The sequence below is a fragment of the Branchiostoma belcheri genome, unplaced genomic scaffold (assembly GCF_001625305.1).
Source record: "Branchiostoma belcheri isolate BF01 breed outbred unplaced genomic scaffold, Haploidv18h27 scaffold76, whole genome shotgun sequence".
NCBI lineage: Eukaryota > Metazoa > Chordata > Leptocardii > Amphioxiformes > Branchiostomatidae > Branchiostoma > Branchiostoma belcheri.
The window spans coordinates 1451452-1472127 of record NW_017804420.1 but is presented as its reverse complement, the minus strand read 5'-3'; the positions used below and the strand labels follow the sequence as shown (position 1 = coordinate 1472127).

Genomic DNA, 20676 nt, shown 5'->3' with positions numbered 1-20676 from the left:
AATTTCCTCATGTAATGAATGTGATATTTCCAGCATTTAGTTAATTAAGGCTCAATGAGGTTTGGTGTGTTGTTCAAAATAGTCAATTAGCTGGAGGTTTTTGGGGCCTCTTTGGATCTGCTGGCATTTGTAATTGCAGGCCCCCCAAATGTTCAGATATTAGACACGCTGTGTTTTTTTACCCAAGGACAGGAGTATCAAACACCATTAGACACGCTGTTTTTTCAAGGATAGGAGTATCAAATACCACAATTTTGAAAGGCATACGAAGCATGATTAAACTCAATGGACGAAACTTCTTGCATTTTTCACCGGCCATTTCGGCCATGTCTTAAATGGAAAGAAATGCAAATAAAAGTTACGGAACACAGTTGGATTCTATTTTGAGTCTTCTTGAATAGGCTTGTTTTATTTAACATCACGCTACAGTATGTACATGTAATTTATAGCAGATAGATTTTAGATCTTTGATATTGTCAAAACTTATGAAGCCTTTTAATCCTGATTTTGAATGTTTTATGTTTTTTAGAACCTGGTGCTGCCATGGAAAATGGCATGATAGTCAACGGTGACCCCGAGCAGAAGCGTTCAACGTTCACACCCGACCAACTAGAAGCCTTGGAACAAGCCTTCAATCGTGGCCACTATCCAACCGACCCCTTCAACAGGGACAACATGTCAAACAAAGTGGACTTGTCACAGACCCGAGTTCAGGTAAACACACTGTTCTACACTTCATTATCAATACACACATTAGAGGTAACACGATATTACAGAACCCCAACCCCGGAAAAAAATTCTGAGACCAAGAAGATTTAAAACTCATTTGCTCACTAGTCAGACTGAAGTAAAGTTTGGCCAGAATTAGCTCCTGGCATGACTTGTTCACATAAGTATGTGGTCAATGCTAATTCCAGAAGAGAGACTCTAGTTTAGGTCCTACAATGATGCCTTGAGGAACACCTCCCTATCAGTATTTAATGTTTTAAGAATGTTCCTGTTCCTACATTGGCATTATGGTTAACAACAGTAGGAGTTTTCACTGAAGATCTTCCACTGCATTAAGTCATTTAATAAACTTTCACAAAAGCGGTTGTGAAAAGTTGTTGTGGTTGTGAGTCCAGGTGTGTAGAGCTACACTCAATTTCATGGCAAAAATTGCCTACATCACTCTCACACTTCTGTTGTCCAGGACATGATTAATTTCCCGAAGGAGCGCGATAAGGCTGGGGACGAGAGAACAAGAGGGGGAAATTCATCCCAACATGGGATGGGGTCGAGGGGTAATGTCTCCCTCCCAAGAAAGGCAATTATATTCTCCCTCAATTGGAAATTAACTGTTGTTTAGCTGGGGAGGAGGTAATCAAAGGTCAGTGTGATGGGGCTTGTTTCCCCCCGGGGCGTCACACTTTGCTGCCAGCATACAGAGTTTGTTCGTGGCCTGGGTCTGTAACATGGCCTGAGCGTTGTCGCACCATAACACACCCACTAAAGTCTTAAACGGAGGGCCGAAGAAGCAACTGCAATACTTTAAAGACATAACAGTACCATTAGTGGACAATGCCGGTTATTGATGGGGTGCGGCTGCGTTTAGTACAGTATCCGTGACTTCCTGCAATTCACTTTCTTTCCGTTGTTTCTTTCCTGAAATGCCGGCTATCATTCTTCTTCTCTCCAGGATTACGGCCCAAATGGTTACAAAATCTATCTTCATCCCGGCAATTTATTCCTTCCAATTGCCATCATCTCGCTGATGTAATTGTGAGATTTGCCAACAAATGGGTTCAGAAGACAGTTATCATTTTCCCATTAAAATTCTATGGGTGATTCGCCCGTTGCCGGCCATTTTCCCCAAACGGGGGAGCTCGCCGTCCAGACTCTTGATGAATTACGGCCCCTGCGAAATAAGGTATTCTTGAGGATGCAACCAACTTTATTGGTATTCATATGATGGTAGGAAATTGATGTTCAAGCTAATGGCCGCTGACCGTTCGCTTGATTATTTTTGTTTTCCAATGTAAAGGCTAACTGGGCCCAAGTAATGCCTGTCGACGGGCAGGGTAGATGGGACGGTGGCGGTAACTGCAATGTAATGACTATTGAAAAGGCAATTGATTTCGGGACTGCCGAAATTACGCCTATTTTTCTGCTGGCTTTCCCTGACAGGGCAGACTGTTGGGAGATCCACAAAGTACTTTGTACATGTACGTTCCTATTTTTACGTAAAACTCCGACAGGGATTGGTGAAACACATAACATGTACAATGTACAATAGGCTTTTTCCCTAGTGCTTGAATGTACATCACACAGCCTCTTCCAGTTTCTCCACATTATAAATGACAAAGTAACATTATATACATTTCAGGTACTTTTTCAGCAGAAATAAAATGGTTATATCATCCCAACCATTATGAACCATATGAATTTAGAAAAATTGTGTCTCATTTTCTGTGTGATGATTCTGTGTGAATTTTCTAGAAGATAAGGATGACTCAAAACTATCCTTGTTTTCCATCAGCAGGATGTAAAACCTAGCATCAGCTGTTCTACCACGAGTGTAGCGATGACAGACTCTGCACCCCACGTCCCCACCGGCCACTATCCAGTAGCTGTTCCAGGTAAGAACATGTAGTGTGGACCTGCTAACCTGCACATGTGTACTGGGCCAATAGAAACAAAAGCTGTATAGTCCTGTGTTAAAATATGTACTCATTTTTGTTACTGTGTGAAAACTGTTAAGTACAGTTATCTTTGAGATATGTTTTTTATATAGTATATATCGTATTTTAAAAAAATTGTCATGTTTTAAGCTTAAATTAAAGCAAAGCCTTTGTAAGTTCCAGCAGCAAAAAAAATGTGTTACAGCAAATCCCATTGACTGGGCTGAACAAACTCTCGACACTGTAATTTAAATTTAACTCTGGATCCCTGAATGGTCGGCAAACTTTTATTGGGTACATCTCTGTCATCAGGTCTACTTTACAATTGTCACTCCTGCAATAATCTCTGCCATCGGGGAGAGATTGCCCAGACTGTAATTCCCCCGCTCCCACATTTGTGGAGCAGAAACCAATTTGCCTGGGCATATTACATTTTGTCCGAGTCATTTTTCTTGCATGTCGCGTGTGTCATCCTCAGATAGCGCAGTCAGGATGCTGCATTTGTCATCGCGAGGTGTCACTCATGCGTCACCACAAGATGGGGTCATTGTGCATTTGTCATTTGTATCACTTTGGGAAACTTTCATAATCTGTCCTCATCGATCATATAGACCGCAACTTTTGCAGCCCAATGTCGCCAGAATCTCAGCCTCATCGTTCACCAAATTCCCTCGGTGACAGAAGAGTCCCTATCCCAGCCCACTCGGAGACGAAGCAAGCAGAAATTCTGATACACTGCAATCAATCATGGTCGTCTGAACGCTGAAATTGTTGACTCATCAGCCTTCCCTGTGTCATCAAAAAAATTAATCGGCTACATTTTGTCATTTCGCAAGTTCCATTGCACATTGCGAATTTATGACCAGTTGTCTTAATGCTGTGTGGTTTTTGCAGTTGCGCCCAAATTGTTGAGCCATAAACGCAGAGATGCATCGGTGAATTGCAAAAAGACATTTTGTCATAGTATTTTTTCAGATACATCATTGTCGTGTTTCAATATCTCGGTCGTAAACTAAACTGATTCATATCTCTGGGTTCTGCAAATTTTGGGGATTTCCTTATTACTTGTCCAGGTAACCATGCAACATTATGACACACTGATATCAGAGCTTATTGAATAAGAGCCACAAGCACAGACAAGCTGCCTACTTGATTATTTGTTTCATCCATTTTTCTCGGTCAATCGAAAGTTAGGTTTAGAAGACAATTTTCTGGGACATCTTCCAACCAAATTACAGACTTATAACAGGTTGTTCTGGTGTGTTATCTTTATTTGTCATGATTTTGTGGCTCTCAATTCTGTGTCCAATGGATCCAATTTTTCATGACGGAAATGATCATGAGAAGTCCCTGTCTGCAACAGAATTTTTTATAATGTTATATATTTTCTCACTCAGTGAAGTCATGTACTCTGAACTTAAGGTTTTCCTATTAAAGTAACACTGCATACCAGCAAATACCTCTAACTTGCAGTATTATCACGACCAATGTTTCTTCAAAACTGAATAAAAACAAGGCTTTCCTTACTAAATGGAAAAAGTGATATTCTCACCGCACCGATGATGATATCGCATCATGTGTGGTCTTTATAATTGTCTCTGTATGATATTGGATCATGTGATTGAAGCAATTTCAAAACAAGCATTCGGCAATTTCCCAACACTATTGCCTCATTGAGGAGCTGACTTGATCCATTATTGTGGAGGGTATGGGGCAGCATGTTGATTCAGCTGGCATTTACAGACAGAAGGTTGCTGTGATGGGCACCTGGGCAGCTGTATCACCCATGTCACATCAACACAAGGTGTAACTGCTTTCGGGAGGATGTGGGGTTATACCACGTTGTAGAAATCTTCCTCAAAGCTTTAATATTTATAGGCAGGGCACAAAATAACATTTGCATATGCAGGTTAGTGCAGGTAAAATTGGAGCTGTGTAGGTATTTCTGATGTTTACCTGTACCAAACCTTATCGTAGAATTAAATATGCGTATTTTCATCAGTTGTATAGAAGTTATCACCTATGAAGTAAAGGAACAAAAAATAACGGCAATAGTTTTTGAACAGTTTTTAGTGTGATCCATACTTCCTTGTAAATTCTGAGTTGTAAAATTTGTCTGGTGCAGGTAATTTTCAATTTTAAAGAAAAAAAGTATTTCGAGCCTTGGTAGATTATAATTTTTGTGTCCATGCCAAATGTCATTTCATTGTTGTGTTATCTAATTGGTTTGTTCTCATCATCATCTTGTCATGTTTATGTTTCCTCCATCCCACAGCCTCCACCCCACCCTCAGCCTCAGCTCCACCCACCAGTGCCTCCCCCCCGGGGAGCGCCAAGTCCTCCGACCCCCCTCCCTCCCCCACCGCCACTACCACCACCACCACCACTGCTGCAACCTCAAACACCGGATCTCTCACTGTACTGCAGCCAGTGGGCTCGGCAACCTTAGGGGGGTACCCCCTCTCCACCCACGGGTCAGGTACCCCCTCCTTTGGACAGTACACCAGCCAGGGGGTTCTGGCAGGTAATTGTGTGTGGTCTGTGACAATGGTGGAGGTTAAAGTGGTGGATAAATTCAAATCTTTCTGAAATGTAAAATGCTTGGGCCTGACTCTTTGCACTCTGCTGCTCACTTGGCAAAGCAATTTTTTTCGTTGCTTATTTTGAACAAAAATGTTTCACTTCCATCGCATGAAATGCTGGTAAGAAACATTTGCTTCAACTTTGTAAAAAGCCTCTCTGTGAGTGATTCACAAAAGAAAACAACTTTTGCTTTATTTTGTTGTTATGATCTTTTCCAATTCAAATTGCATGGCTGCTTGGTTGGATCCCTGGTTTGTTGCAGATCGAAACTCCTTGACTGGTGGTGGTGCTAGTGGAAATGCTCTCTCTCTCTCTTTTCTTACACCATTCCTTCATCTGTCTCACCCTTGGGTGTCGAAAATGTGGATTTTAATGTCTTTTTAAGCTAGGAACATTTTTAACTTTATTGTTTTATGCTACTAGTTATCAAGCACGAAAAATGATGATTGAAGTTAAAAAGTCAGATTAATAGATAAGCTTTAGAAAAGTTTGAGGCTGTAATTACAGAACCATATTAAATGTTACCCTAGTATGCTGAATCTGCATTGTATAAGTCAAAGCCAGTAAAGTAATTGTGTTATATGTTCCTGCCAATTGCACTAGTTAAGCCATACATATAGCTTATCCCTATCTGCAGTACTTCACTCCTTGCCTAAGTACCTTTAATTGTTATAATAACTATAATCTAGATTCGAAACATGTCATTTTTCATGTGGCAGAAATCTGCTGATGCCTTAAAGTAGTGTGCGTGATGACATAGATAACACTTAATGTGATGTTTAGCTGATGGTTTGTTGAAGATGACTGCGGAAAGGGATAGCAGTTTTATTATGGCATTTGATGAATTGCGCTGATGAAAAGGGAAAACAGAAGTGACAGTGGGTAGATTGATTGGAGCAAAGTCTATAGTTTGGGCAAATATTCAGCAATTATGGAGCAAATCATCTTCATGTTTTTGTGATGTAAACCAAATGAGCACGCAAATTTCAACTGACAGGAATTATGAGACACAAAGTTGACTTCATATTAGCTCATTTTTCTGCCAGCATCTCTCATCCAGTGATGACTGTTTTATAGCGTACATGTACTGAATAGGGCATTTGAATTGAGAGAGAAACTACATCTGAAATCACAGAGAATTTATCACTACACATGTGTACAATGTATTTTGAATTCTTTCTTCTCCATAGTGGCAAAATATTTCTAAAATGATGATGGTGATTTCTAAAATCAGAAAAATCTCAACTATTCAGAACTTAACAAATTTTAAAATGATATATTATAATGTTAAATTCGATGAATGGTAGTATTCTATGAGATATATGACAATGTAACAAAATAACATAAAAGGTTTTTCGATGATGAAGCACAACATAATAGCTTAATGGGCCCTGCTAAATACTCATGAATTTACAAAACAGCAGCTGAATGATTAGGCTAATACAATATTGATTAAACCTGCCAGGCTACACCATGAATATTGTAATTAAGAAAGTCGCCATATTTACGGCAGATATCAGGGGAAGCGGATCGAGGGCTGTAACCAATCTCAGGAAATAAGCAAGCTGATCACATCAGTTTAACATGCTTACAGGGATTTTCCTAACATCATCGAGTTAGGCCTAAATAATTCAACGTTTCTTTTTTCCATTATGACATGTATGAGTCAGGATACAGGAGTTTGAGAATGCTGACATGATACAAGTTTATATAAGTACAAGTATAAGATGTAGTCTTTATAACAAAGCCTGAATTAAAAACATCCTTTGAAAGACAACTGATATGATATCATGATATGATATCATGTAGAATCAATGGTAGGCTTTTGACCTGACTGAAAGGTGTGCTGACATTTATGGCATTTTGCGGCCAAGCTTTTGATTCCCAGCTTCAGTATTTTGTTGGAGAGTACATATTGTGGGGTTTGTATAAACTATGCAGGAGATTCCCAAGTAAAGTCACACAGATCCATGGATCTTAACAAAAGAATCGTGTCCTTTTCCTTAGGTCTTCCTCAGTCGGCGGTGACAACGGGCCGCGACATGCGAGACATGAACTCTACCCTTCCTGGTTACCCGCCGCATGCCCCACCCAGCAACCTATCAGGACAGACGGGCTATCCCTCCAACACGATGGCTACTGGACTCGTCCCGCCAATTGTTCTCCCCTCGGCATCAAACTCCTATAGCAGTGCCAGCACCATGTCAGGTGAGCCCTTGTCCTACATCCCTTTCTCTCACAGAATGTTGGCAGAACACACTGCAATTGTACAAAATGCGGAACTTCATGTGCACAGCACTAAAAAAATGCATCCTTTAAGATTGTGAACGGTTACTTAAGAATCTGTAGCTTTCATGATCTGTCGGAAAAGATATGCAACCAACAAAATTATGATTCGACATTGACCAATTTGAAATATTAAACAATAACATGGTTTTGCACAGGCGCAGTATGTTCTGCTGACATTACATCCCAATTTCTTCATGCTTACAGACAAAAAGAAAACTACTTTTCTCTTAACATCACAAAACCCACACATCACCGAAAAAGTGGGATTCTTCGTCTTCCACTGTCTCGAAAAAAGAAGCCGAACCCAATAAGTTAGAACTAGAGTTAAACATTAGATTCTAATATTTAGGCTAGAGTAGTTACATGCTGTATTGTTACACATTGTCTGTTCTTTGTATGTGCACTTACATGTACTTGCAATTAGCCCACGGGCAAGAACTTGCAATAAACTTTCCATGTTGCCACCCCCTAGACTGCTAAGCTAAGGTTATTGCTGTAAACCATTTAACAGTCAAAATGCTAACCACAAAGTGTTCACAAAGATCTGTCGTAAATGTGGAAAAAATCAATTTTTGTCATCCTTGCCAGCAAAATTGCAATGATCAACAGTCGCACCACAATGCAATACAATATGCAAAATAGTAACTTCCTTTTTTGGCATATTGAGTCCACACAGGTCAGTTAGAGCAAAGCCTTTTTTTAGGTCAGAAAACGAAGGAAGTGAGAAACAAATGCATTTGGATGGAGGCCATTTGTCACCCTGACCTGGTTCGGATGTTCCGACCAGCCAGGAAATATTGGGCACTCACCGCCCAATTGCCCGTACAGAATTTACCCAAACTCCATTGTAAGCAAGCGTCTCGGCCATGGCTGGTTAGGAGGGCCACTTCCAATAAATCCAATGTTCAACCAAGTAAAAATATCCAAATCTCCCGTGCTACTGGGCACTTCAGGGAGGATATAGCCACAAATATAACTAAAATGTCCATTCAGCGGGATATATTACTGGCATGCATGGCTGATGGGGGCCTCTTCAATAACACTGATGCTCATCAAAATGAAAATAGCCATTTTTCGCAGACTCTCAAAAAATGATGTTTCGAGCACCAATTGGCCGTACACGGTTTTACTAGAGGACGTCCATCAGGATACGGACGTCAGCATGGCTGAGTGGGGGGGGGGGGCAATGGGTGAAAAATATTAGGATCAACCTGTTCACAGGTACCCTCTCCTGAAGGGTTCTTAACCAAGAGCATTTTCAAGATGTGATGAAGTGTTTTTAAGAGCACAGATACAGATAAGCACACTATGGCTTCTGTGGAAAAAAGAAAGCCCAGAATTCAACATGACAAATTCTGCTGTGTCTTTTGACAGCATTCAAAAGACTTCTTGTTGTCAATGAAAGGAAACCGAAAAATCCCTCCACTTGAGATTGCGATGAATTTGAAAAGCCTGGGTGATTGGCAAGCAGTCGAGAGTTTGAAGCACTCTCCTCAAAATTGGCTGTTTTTAGGAGGTGCTTGTGCGACACACTAGAGTTGAATCACCTCCCAGTGACAGATGACGTTACTGTTTTATGATGAGTCATGCCACGGCTGATGGTGATTGAACTACTCTCTCCCATCATAATCACCTTGTTAATTTTCAGCCCAAATTAATGGGAAAAGGAGGTTAATTTCATCACTTAATCATCATTGTGTGAAGACAAAATATATTTTAAAGCATTAGGAGATGCACCATTATAACAGTTTCCACAACAGTGGAATGGAGTAATTCCTGAAAGACTGGGCTTTGTTCTAAAAAGACTACTTTATATAATTTAAATTTACTAAAATAATTCTTTGTATAGTATGTTAACACCCAAGATGTGACCTAAAGTGGTGCAAGCAGTTAGACAAATCTAAAAAAGGTATTATCCATCTTTTCCAAATTTGACCACAAACAAGAATTCAAAATTTAGATTCAACACCATTTTACGGTATCATATCATTAAAGATCTGACCGTTTAATGTTGGTACAACAGTGAAGAAGAAATTTTGATATATGCTAAGACCTTGAGACCTTTTTGGCAGAGTGAAAAATGTTTTGGAAGCAAACCTGATATCTCGGTATTTGGACGAGGATCGCTCGTGGAAAACTGAAGTAGCAACCTAATCCACACCCGCTGAGATGTTTGTCCAATTCTTTTTGTGCGCTCACTTTGGAGATGGGGCTGTTATGAATACAGCCTGCACTCACCATAGACCTCAACCACTCGGCTATTTTCTTGTGATGACTTTGTTAATGGTAACTGGCAAGTCGATGGCAAAAGCACTGAGTAATGCTGTGGCAATCGAGCACGGTATAACCGCGTGCACAATAGCGGACCCTACTCGTGATGGATGCCGCAGGCCTGAGCCATTGTTCTGAGTAGCAATTACTGCAAGACAAATGGTGTGCTCTACATTGGGTTCAACTGGATGTATAGTCCAGGCAAAAAGGGGGTCTTTACAGTTTTCTGACTCAATTCAAGTGGAGAATGTATTATCTTTTAGTGGGGAGGGAATGGAGCTGTTTTGTGGGTTGTCAGGAATTGATGACATGTTGGATAGAATGGAATGATGGCCATTCTAACCACTCTTTTTTCTCCCTCCCTGTTTTGTCATCTCTTCGTTTCACCTGGCCAACCCCTAAACCTTCCCTCTTCTGTTATTCCAATGCTCCCTTTTCCCTGGGCTTGTCGACTGCATCGTACACTCTTGTACCCAAATTGGCTACATTGCCATTACCTTACCTTTTATTGTACTCAATACTTTTTCTCATTAACTCCTGTGTCTGTTTTCCTGATACCTGCAATTTTGGTCCCTCCTCTACTATGCATTTGGTCATGAACTTGCTCCATTATTGACTATCTGCACTTTTCCTTCAATGCATGTCTGTTGCAATCTTGTATGCAATCTTTGGTTGCGGAAACTATATATTTTGATATAACAATTTCTGCATGGTGCTGATATACTGGTATTATATATTTATGTCATCCCCTTGCGATGCCCTGCATATTTACCCTTGTATTTCCCCTCTCCCTCTCTGCATTATGTTTTTGGCTCGATCGTTGCGGTTCGACGCAGGCAGTGATTACTCATCCCAGTTCTCTGGCGTCCCGTACACTCACGCACAATATTCCAGCCACTACAACGATGCTTGGAACCAGATGCGTTACCCCACCCCAGGGATATTGAGTGAGTACCTTCCCCTGTATGTAGGGTGTGCTATTGTATTGAAGGATGTGCTATATTACATGTACTAAAGGACTAGTCCATCTGTAATATTTCGTGGGGAGAGTCAGGGTACAAGAAGAAAATACAGTTGTGGTTGGGAAGGATTTGTAAATGTTATGGCCTTCACTTGATTCTAATTCTTGTAATTAATCTGCAGTGGTAGCCTAAAATGGGGAGGTAAGACAAACTTTGTGACTACTTTTACCAAAGGTGTATTTTATTACCACCAATATGATGAATGTACATGTATTTAACAAGGTTAGGTAAGCAATTCCTACCAATATGTTAGGACCACCAGTATTTTTCATCAAATGAGCTTTAAGCCCACCTGGACTTAATAATTTGATTACAGTCAGGTCACATTGTGACAATTTGCTAAGTAAGCACATCCACTGCACATGACTACATATTTGTTCAGTGCTCACTGTGTAGATTTTGTGCAATGTGCAAGGTTTAATACAAACTAGAACTTTCTGTCACAAGTTTAACATTTGGGCTTGACCTTTCCATAACCCTACCAGCAGTCGCAATAACTCTGTCACTGGTGTAAAGACTTTTGTGTGGATTTTAAACACCTTCTGTGCAATTTCATGGATCCTCCGATTTCAACAAAGAGGAGAATACTCATATTTACAACCAGCCATGAGACAAAGGTGTCATATGAATTCATAAGCCACAGCCAGCTGGTGCTGCTAATTTGCATAATTAACAATTAGTTACACCTTGTCTGTAATGAGGTATCAGGTTTTTGTGTGACAATTAATTTCCCATAGGCAGCACTTTGGTAGGACATGCTTGCTCAATTTTGTAATCATAGATCTGTTCACCCTCACAAATGTGGCGGAATAAACTGTGAGATAAAAATGATGTTCTGCCCCTTGTCTGACAGAGATTTAGTCAATCATAACATAGTTCAGTGGAGCATACTTTTACCTGATACCACGGGACATGCCTACTGAGTTTCTGAAATGGCAGGCTTCTCCCATCTTTGACAGTTTCAGCAAAATACCCAGAAAGAAGGGGGTGTAGATTCACTTCTTCCCTGACAAAAGTTGAGCCGGTGTAAGCTACGTTCAAGTACAGTGAGCAAGGGTACTCCCCGACTGAAATATTATTACATGTGGTAATGCACATGTATCATCTTTCAGTACCATATGGAAGATTTTAGGCTATAATGGTGAATATTTGTGACACCAATTTCTAAGCAGATTTAGACTAATAGTCGTTTCATATTCGAACTTCAAAATAGTAAGTAACTGGAGTGTATACTGTACTCAAATTGATGTAACTGGAAGGAACTTGAATAAATTTTCCATATAATAACTAACTCTAATTAGGGATGCTGCTCAATGCATGCATAAGCTTAACATAAGCTCTTTACTTGGCAACAAAGGCTAACACAGCAAAGTCAAAGTTTAACTCCACTGTATTAACAAGAAAACTAATTATGGTATAATCAGCATCTGTCATTCTCTAAGGTCAATGATGCAAAAAGCTACGAAATAGTTCTTGTAAGACTATATCAACAGGAAAAAATCAATAACTGAAATCAACATGAAAATAATCCCGTGACCATTTTCTTGGCAGTTGCTGGTCCTTCTCAGGCAGGCCTGCCTTCATCATCATCATACTCTTCCGACTCCAGAGGGCTGGTTTTTCTAAGGTCAGATTATCGTAAGTCAATCAGTCGCCCCGAGTGATACGTTCAGAACTCACATTTTCGTAATGTGTGTAGTTCCTGACCCCAAGGACACCAACTCACATATTTTGAGTTCCGTGTTTCATCATGAATTCAATTCTAAAATCTGCGAAGACCTCAGGAGCATTTGACAAACAGTTTTTTGTCCGAGGAAGCTGTTGATGTTGAACTAAGCTGGCAGGACAAGCGTCAGGCTGCCCTGTAAATTGTGGGATATTTGTAGCCTGTGACCTCCAGGCATTGTGGCCAGGGCAAGGGGGGCCACTACCAATCAAACATGCCTTCTGTTGACTTGGGCATGGATAGGAAGTGACAAGCAATACCAGGGTTACATAGGTGACACAGAGAAACAATTCCAACACCCATACAGATTCCCTGCCTTTGGAGACTGCCTACTCCACGGCTCATATTTCATCCTGTATTACAGTATAGACAAAATGTCAACTGACATCAAAATTCCCATTTCATGTTTCATCTTCTAAAACCAGATGAGTGTTAAACATATAGAGAAGGCAATTATGAAGTCTCGTAAAGGAGAGAAAGCTCTGGGATATGTAATCCAATTTGGTATACATCTTAACGAAAATTTAGAGACATGATTTTGTAAGCATTACAATTCCTTAGGCAAGGAAATGAAAGGACCTACAGGAAGGAAAGCTAGGACAAAAGTCCAGCGACAGATACATACAGTAGGAAAGCCAAAAGTTTTAGATATTAGTTCCAATGTTACAAACTCATCCTGGCAGGTGACACTGATAATGTTCTCTCAGCATATGGAACAACATGTAACCTGCCATCTAAACTGCAACCCTAATACACATTCCCTTCCCCGGGCATTATGTATTGGGCAGGGGGCAAACCTAGCAATAACATTGGACTTGTGCTGCCACCCCGGGGAGCCAAACTACAAATGGGAAGTGACAGTGACATAGATCATAGTGACAGCAGACCCACAGTGACATTACAAACAGTGCAGGTGTGTCCTTCTAGACTGTGTTGGCCATTGATTTGAAGCTAGGAGGATACCTGAAAAAAAGAATATGGACAACACTCTTATGTAACTATGGAAACAAGATGGCTGATAAAATATGGCACCATGTCAAGTTGAAAATAGCAGGGATCTGCTGTGGAAATGCTGGAGGCAGCAGAAGCTGGGAGAATTTGCATTGGCTGAAGTACCAGGGGAGGAAGCATGCAAATGAAATGTGACAAGGGACAGGGATAATGTTGCAGGGACATGGGACACGGACACAAGGGAGTCATCAGTAGGCAATGATACTGAAATAGGAGAACACAATAGGGGAATACTGTACAGGATACATCAGAAACTGTCAAGAAACATTTTTGGCAAGGTATTTACATGTGTAGAATTGTAACAGGATTCAATTGTCTTACAAAATAAATACATGTATACTCAAATATTGCAGTTGAAAAGGGAAAAAAATCCTATTTTGTTGGTGAAAAAAGGATTTCTGTCCTGCACAACCTTTGAGCCAGCCAACTGGCTTGATAATAAGAAAAACGCAGCCAATAAGGTCTGAATGGGGTACCAGGGGATGTGGTCACAAATCAAAGATGACACAAGGACAAAGAATATTCTGTACAGGACATGTACAATGTTACAACAGGTCAGCCCTTAGTGGCTCTATGGGGAAATGTCCTACAGCTTTGGCCTTCCATACAATCTATCCTGGGGACTTGGTCACAAATGGATAGTGACAGGGACCATAGATTATGGGGACAACAGGGACTCCCTTTGACACAAAAACAGTAATGGATGGAGGAAACGTGGTTATTTGGTACCCAGGAGGTGGGGTCAGCAATATGGGATGACCACTGGTACTGACCTGGGTGTAAATGTGCTGGGGTGGCAGGGATTAATATTACATCTCTGACACATGAGGTTAGACCCAGTCAACAAGGGACAGATCATGGCAAAAGCCATTGTTAGCCAATTTCCTTTCTACTTAGTTCAGCAGTTAAGCAGAACATGCGACAAAGACATGATATTGTTAGATGATAGTAAAAATTTATGTCTTCATTTAAGTTTTAAAAAAGTTATGATTACAGAGAATAAATGCCTCTTGACAGTCAATCCTGATCAAATAGTAGGTACTTGAAACTACATCTGAAAATTCCGGATAAATATTGATAAAGTTCACAGATTACTTGTACATGTACATGTATGTACGCCAAAGGTAAAACTTAATTTGAGTGAAACAGGCATCGATGTTTGGAGGATAGGAAACTTTCAGGATTTCCACACTCAGGATTCTAGGTGGTCTTCCCCATAGCAAAATACTATGTTTCCTGTCACAGTATGTTCCCTCACTGCTGTAAGTATTGTCAATCAAATGCACAAAAGACACAGTGAAAATCTGTAAAGCAAATGTTAAAACAACATTCCTGCGGAATCAGGGATCAGACGGGCAAGTGTGCCTCCTGCGGCAAAGATTTGTGAGCTCTTAGCACTTTCTAAAGAATGTCATTTCCTGCAGGGTCTGGTGAATGATGGAAGAAATACTTCCAACTTTAAAGGATATCAATGCCTGCCTTAACTGTTTAATTAATTCTATCCATTCCTGAAGCACTTAGGCAATCCATCTTCTAAAGTGGGCATTATAGGAAAATGGAAATCATTGTTAGGGGGACATATTGACAACCATGTTGATGATGTAGGAAGAGAATGGGGTTAGATTCAACTTGACTACTGAAAGTGTGTAATAGATATCCATGCAAATGGACACATGCTGGCAATACATGAAACAATTTACTATCAGATAAAGACTTAGTGTAGAGAAATAAAATTCTACATTCAGAGACTACACACAAATTGTAAGAAATCAGAAGATAAATTAGAAGTTACAAGATGTGAGGAGGGCTGCTAAGACTTTGAACTACTGGTAATAGTTTCTGAGAAAATAAGCAGTTTCAGAGTTTCCTTTTTGTTCATTTGGTTTTCGGTATATGATGCTAAAGCAAAGAAATTCTAAAAACCAGTTCCAATTGTTGGAGTCATTCTGTAGTAACAAAGTGTAAGCACTTTTGGCAGGGTCCTTCGCTTCCGGTATATCATGAATACTACAATTGTTTAGAGCCCAATGTATCTCGTGTGTTTTGGTGTGGAATTCTAGCTGGTGTAGTCCTGTGTAAGCTGAGGGTTAGGCTGAATGGTCTCCCATGTTGTGCTTTGTGAGATGCTGATCCCTACTGGATGTTCTAAGTAAGGGCAGAAGGGTCGCACAGACACGGGTCACTGCACACATCTCAGGTGGTGTTTGTTGTCAGCTAGCCCAGGCAGAAGTCACTAATGCCCTCAGAGTGTGGCTAGAGGCAGCAGACTGGCATACCAGTCCTACTGGTCTGTTCCCATGGAAAGGAGCAGGAAAGAATAGCAATGAGAGGTTAGCTGTTGGGGAGATGATATTGAGCTTGAGATGATCTGAGCAAGGACTCTTAAACCTACTTGATCTGAGGTAGGTGATTCATAGTTTGTTGATGAAAGTCTGTTCCTGAGTTGTCCCAGACAAGCTAGCCCAGCAGGGATTACAGACTGTTCTACAGACTGAGGTGAATCCAACAGGTGGTCTTTAGATGGTCTTGGCCTCAGGATGTGGTCTTAAATCAAGCTATATGAAATAGTACTCCTCTTACTTTGGTACTTGTCAAGGAAAAGTTACAGATACCTGTGTGAAGTTAGGGGCACCACAGTTGGATTGTACATGCAGTTCAGTAAGGAGAAATATTGTGTCAGTCTTTACTTAGTGTATGTTGCTAGGCGTCTGATGGTTCTTTGCAGTGCTCTGACTCTTTTTTGGTCAACTTAGTTTGCTTAGCAGCTCCACTGGGGGACCTCACTTCTTGTGTTTGTTAGTTTTGTAAGGTAAAACAGACCCAAGAGTGATCAATCAAAACTTTGAAGAGTTGTAGCAAAGTAGGGCAAGAGAATGGTGTTTATAGAAGAAATGTTAGTAGCCTCTGGTACTACCATTGGAAGTTTGGTGGTAGTAAATTTTTGGTGCACAAAAAAAAAAAAGATCACCCACCCTGACAACCTTCACTTTCAAACATTGAAAAAAAAGAAGACTTGTTTTCTTAGATTTTGGAGCAGAGTGTGTCCTCAGGATCTTGCTGAACTCATGTCTAATATAGGTGCAGTGATGAAGACTGGCCCCACAAAGAATTGGCATCCATTATGTATGAAGTAGCTTCAATTTCTGCTGAAGGAAAGACAAGGTTTCCTGCCCCGCCCAGTCGGAGGTTTGGACTGGCTTGTGTTACAAAGTTAGTTTCACCTCTAACCTTAAAGAGGCCCACACTGCCCCTTAAGTTGGTACAGGAAAATGAGAAGATGTTAGACCAGATGTCTGAAGTAGGATGGAGTAAAAGGCTGACTATGTCTACATTTGATTCATTGAAAACTCTGTTTTGAGATTTATTACTGCTCCTATTACAGTAGAACAGACTATAAGAAGAAAAGTACAAAGTAAAAAAGCTCTAAATGCAAGGCATCTCCAAACTTGTCGGCTTTATGATAAAGTTATAGGGAGGACAGTTGTCTTGTGAGATGTTGGAAGAATTATGTCCCAACTTGGGAAAAGATAAGAGAATTCACAGTTGGCTGCCTAAAGGTCAATTCCATCTCTTGTTGGTGATAAATCAGAGATATTTTACCATGCAAGGCAAATGGACCATGGTGCAGAGACAAGTAAGAATCAGACATAGAGTATGGTTTCAATTATATTAACTTTCTTCATGCAAAACTTTCACGAGCAGGAGAAATGCCAAAAATCTTTCTATGATTTTACATGTTTCAAAGTTGATTATTCACAAGGAATGAACAAATATGTAACCTGCTTTCATATAATTCCTTTATTGCAGTCTTGATTGCTGAGTTATATTTCAATATCTTAAGTTTTAAGTTCAATACGCCCTACGTATGTATGTTACATGTTCAAGATAACGTCTCAGCTGACCTGCAAAAACATGTTTGGTATTTCATCAGTCCCTTCTTGAAAGTTTAAGAGGTGAATGTTGCTCTTTCTCTCTGATGTTTTCAACACAAAAAAGGGTGGTCAGTTGCTCTTGCCTCCTTTGGCTACTTGCAAGAGAAAACAAAACTCACACCCTAAACTGGGTGTAACAAAACAGATGAAATCATGGCTTTACCATGTACTGGATACCGTCCAGTCTTTTTAGCCCGGGTTGGGTTGCTATTTTGGCAGCACATTTGAATGGCATCCTCACTATTGGTAATATTTTGGCATCAGTGAACATGGTCATGTGACCCAGGGTGTCACCAGTCCAAACACCATATTTCTATCCACTGTTTACCCCTAAACAACATGCCGTGAGGCGGTCCATTGTGTCGGCCCTACAGAAGAGATGGAACCCAGGGTACCATTTGTTGTGCCCTACACTGTGGGAAATAAAAGCACTGGCTACTGATCCCCATTCCAAGTAATGGGGAAAGTTTACAAAACAAAGTTGGGGACGGCCACAAGACTCCCCTGCAGTGTTCTTAACATACACAATGAAAATACACATGTAAGTTAAGTTTGACTAACTGTATGATTAGCACAATGAGGGGGTGAACAGCTGTTTAATTTTGTCCTTTTTTAAGGGTAGTGATAAGAATGTTTCCAAGTTATGATAGTAATTTTGATAAGCATGGCAGGCTGCTTACCTATGGCTGAAGAAAAATAAACCAAAACAAAACTTGAAAAAAGAAAGTCAGTGATGCAGAAAAATTAGGATGTTAGAACTATGGGTGTACACATGTTACACGGAGGGATTGGGTACGCAAAAACAACATTGTCAAACAAAATCCAACAACAGCAAATAAGGCTCTTGAGTTTCCTTCTGCTGGTTTTCATTCCAATGTTGTATTGAGAGGCAGTCAAAAACTCAAAATATTTAGGGGATAGATGGCAAACATATTCTGTAACCAATGTATCGGGACATCAGGTTCAGATATCAAAAACAAGATGATGTGTTGTGTTACTATTCTCTTTGATAAAGTAAGAAAAACTGTTTTTTGTAGCGAAAAAACTATTTTTGTAGTGTACCATGTGTAGCAAGTAATTAGATTCTATTTTTATAAAGGAAATGAAAAAGACTTGTGCATCAAAAAGTTGATTAAGTTGACAGTTATAGTTGCCATGTAATTTTAATAATGACTGGTCTAACCTGAACTATGCAATGCCAATGTTAATGTTGAACACCATACTCTAGCACGAGTAGAATTGCTCCTAATGTTAACGTTTAGGCTCCTATCCTTACTACAGCTCCAGCCGAGGCCCAGCAACAGCCGCAGCAGCAGCCCGGCAATACAGTACATAAGGACATCTCCCTGGCAGACCTGCGCATGAAGGCCAAAGAACACACCGCCGCCCTCGGCCTGGCCTGCTAGGCACAACAAGGCAACTTCTTGTCTTCTCACGAGGCCCCCTATGAGTCGAGGTGGTAATGCAGGATGTGAGATATATGAGAAAAATACAACATATTCCTAGTTCTGTGTTCTGGAATCAGGAGAAACTAGAAATTAACTTGTTGATGCCTCTTACACATGTGCATATCCTGCCAAAACACACCTACCTGTTCTGCAGAAAATTGCACAGACTAACTCTATCCTCCCCACTGTCATGGCCTACCTGAAATTCACAATGGAAATGTTGGGAACATCTTGTGCCTATCTGTGAAACTGACTGTAATAGGTTGACCTAAAAATTCTTTTTGTTCTGTTACTGATTCAGAAAATCTTTTTTGTTGTTTTGTACCACAAAATTAAAAAAGACTTGCTTCTTTAGTATAATGAACTGTACCACCAGGTGGTCTGTACACTAATTGGTGATCATTAAAAATTACAGCTAAAAGAGAAGAAATATTGGAGGAACCTAATTAAATATGGTAATATGTGTATACATCAAAATCGTAATATGATGATGATTAGAAAATAATTGCAGCCATGAAGTCAAAATCTGTGCAATTTTCTGACCAGAATGTATCCATGTAGGCACCATCTCCAGTCTGTAAGATTCTCCTATGTGTAATGTGTGTACTTAATGACATGTCAATCACCACTACATGTATATTTTGGTAAAGCAAAAGGAGAGTCTTTGACATAGCTTTAGTCAGCACCACTTGGAGATGGTTGCCTAGGTTACCCAATGCTTCTCCAATCAACATGTTTTGTACAGTGTTGCCATGGCAACAGACCTCAGTTGTGCAACCAAAAGCAGGCGGCTCCCCGTCTTGTACATTTCTCCCAAAGTCCTTGTGGTATGAGCCAAATGTAGAGTTATATTTCTGGACTATATTGTGCAAGGTTTTATCATTCTCATGTCGGTTCTTCGCAATGCTGTTTTACATAGTTGAGATTGTATGTACTTATAAAAGCTAGACCAGGGCACTGTTTGTGCTTAGAGCAATCATGTATAATCCTTTCAGCTACGATGTGCAAATATGGATGACTTGTGGAAAAAAGCTCAGCTTGCATCAATGCTCGTATGTATATCAACTTTTGATCTCATATTGGTCTTTTATGTGAAGTCACACGACACAGTGATGACTCATCGACTGGCAGGTTCGGTCCTTTTCTGAGATATTTGCCATTGCTAAAACCAAAAACACATCGTAAACAGTTCCGTATTATACCAATCATGCACAAACACATCCCAGATTAGTAGACTAGTGGATTAATCCTAGCAGGATTCCGTGAAACACCGAGTAATGATTTTCTGCGTAATGATCAGATTTAGCGACAATCCAGCCCTGCTGTTTTCCAACATTCTGTACTTATATATCATCTGTGAGGAATGTGGGATGGGAAAACGAACAAGATGTGGCAGTTAATTAGTAGAAGAACACACAAATTATCCCTGTGATGAAGAGTGGAGCCCAGGATCGCTCCTTGGGGGTCGTGGCACGGGAAATTCTATAATAACACCGAATCAGGACATAATTGGACCAGAGAACACCCGGGCGAAATGATTGGATTTCCACAACCACAATTTTTCAATAGAACGATACAAAAGTGATCCTGTGAGGCGAGGGGAAGCCGGAATGTGTCCCGTGGTGAGGCGGGCCTGTTTTATAGCCTATCACCGCTAGAATGGCGCAGGTCTACCGGGAACATTCTACCAAATAGTCTACAGGATGGTGAACTGTTAAGACTACTTGTGATGAT

The 20676-nt window shown here is 40.4% G+C and overlaps 1 protein-coding gene across 16 annotated transcripts in view; it reads left to right on the top strand.

Moving 5' to 3' along the window:
* The window catches only part of LOC109485468 (paired box protein Pax-2a-like), a 70248-nt gene extending 49601 nt beyond the window's left edge, over positions 1-20647 (top strand). For 3 of the 16 annotated variants that reach the window (XM_019789086.1, XM_019789088.1, XM_019789091.1), the window contains exons 5-11: positions 530-714; positions 2519-2618; positions 4936-5184; positions 7251-7451; positions 10640-10750; positions 12377-12463; positions 18776-20647. In XM_019789086.1, the coding sequence (XP_019644645.1) occupies positions 530-714; positions 2519-2618; positions 4936-5184; positions 7251-7451; positions 10640-10750; positions 12377-12463; positions 18776-18900 (1058 nt within the window). In that variant the 3' untranslated portion in view covers positions 18901-20647. Of the gene's footprint in view, positions 1-529; positions 715-2518; positions 2619-4935; positions 5185-7250; positions 7452-10639; positions 10751-12376; positions 12464-18756 lie in introns of all 16 variants that reach the window. The other 13 variants (XM_019789087.1, XM_019789089.1, XR_002141131.1 and 10 more) reach the window with 12 other exon arrangements.
* Positions 20648-20676: the final 29 nt, after the last annotated feature.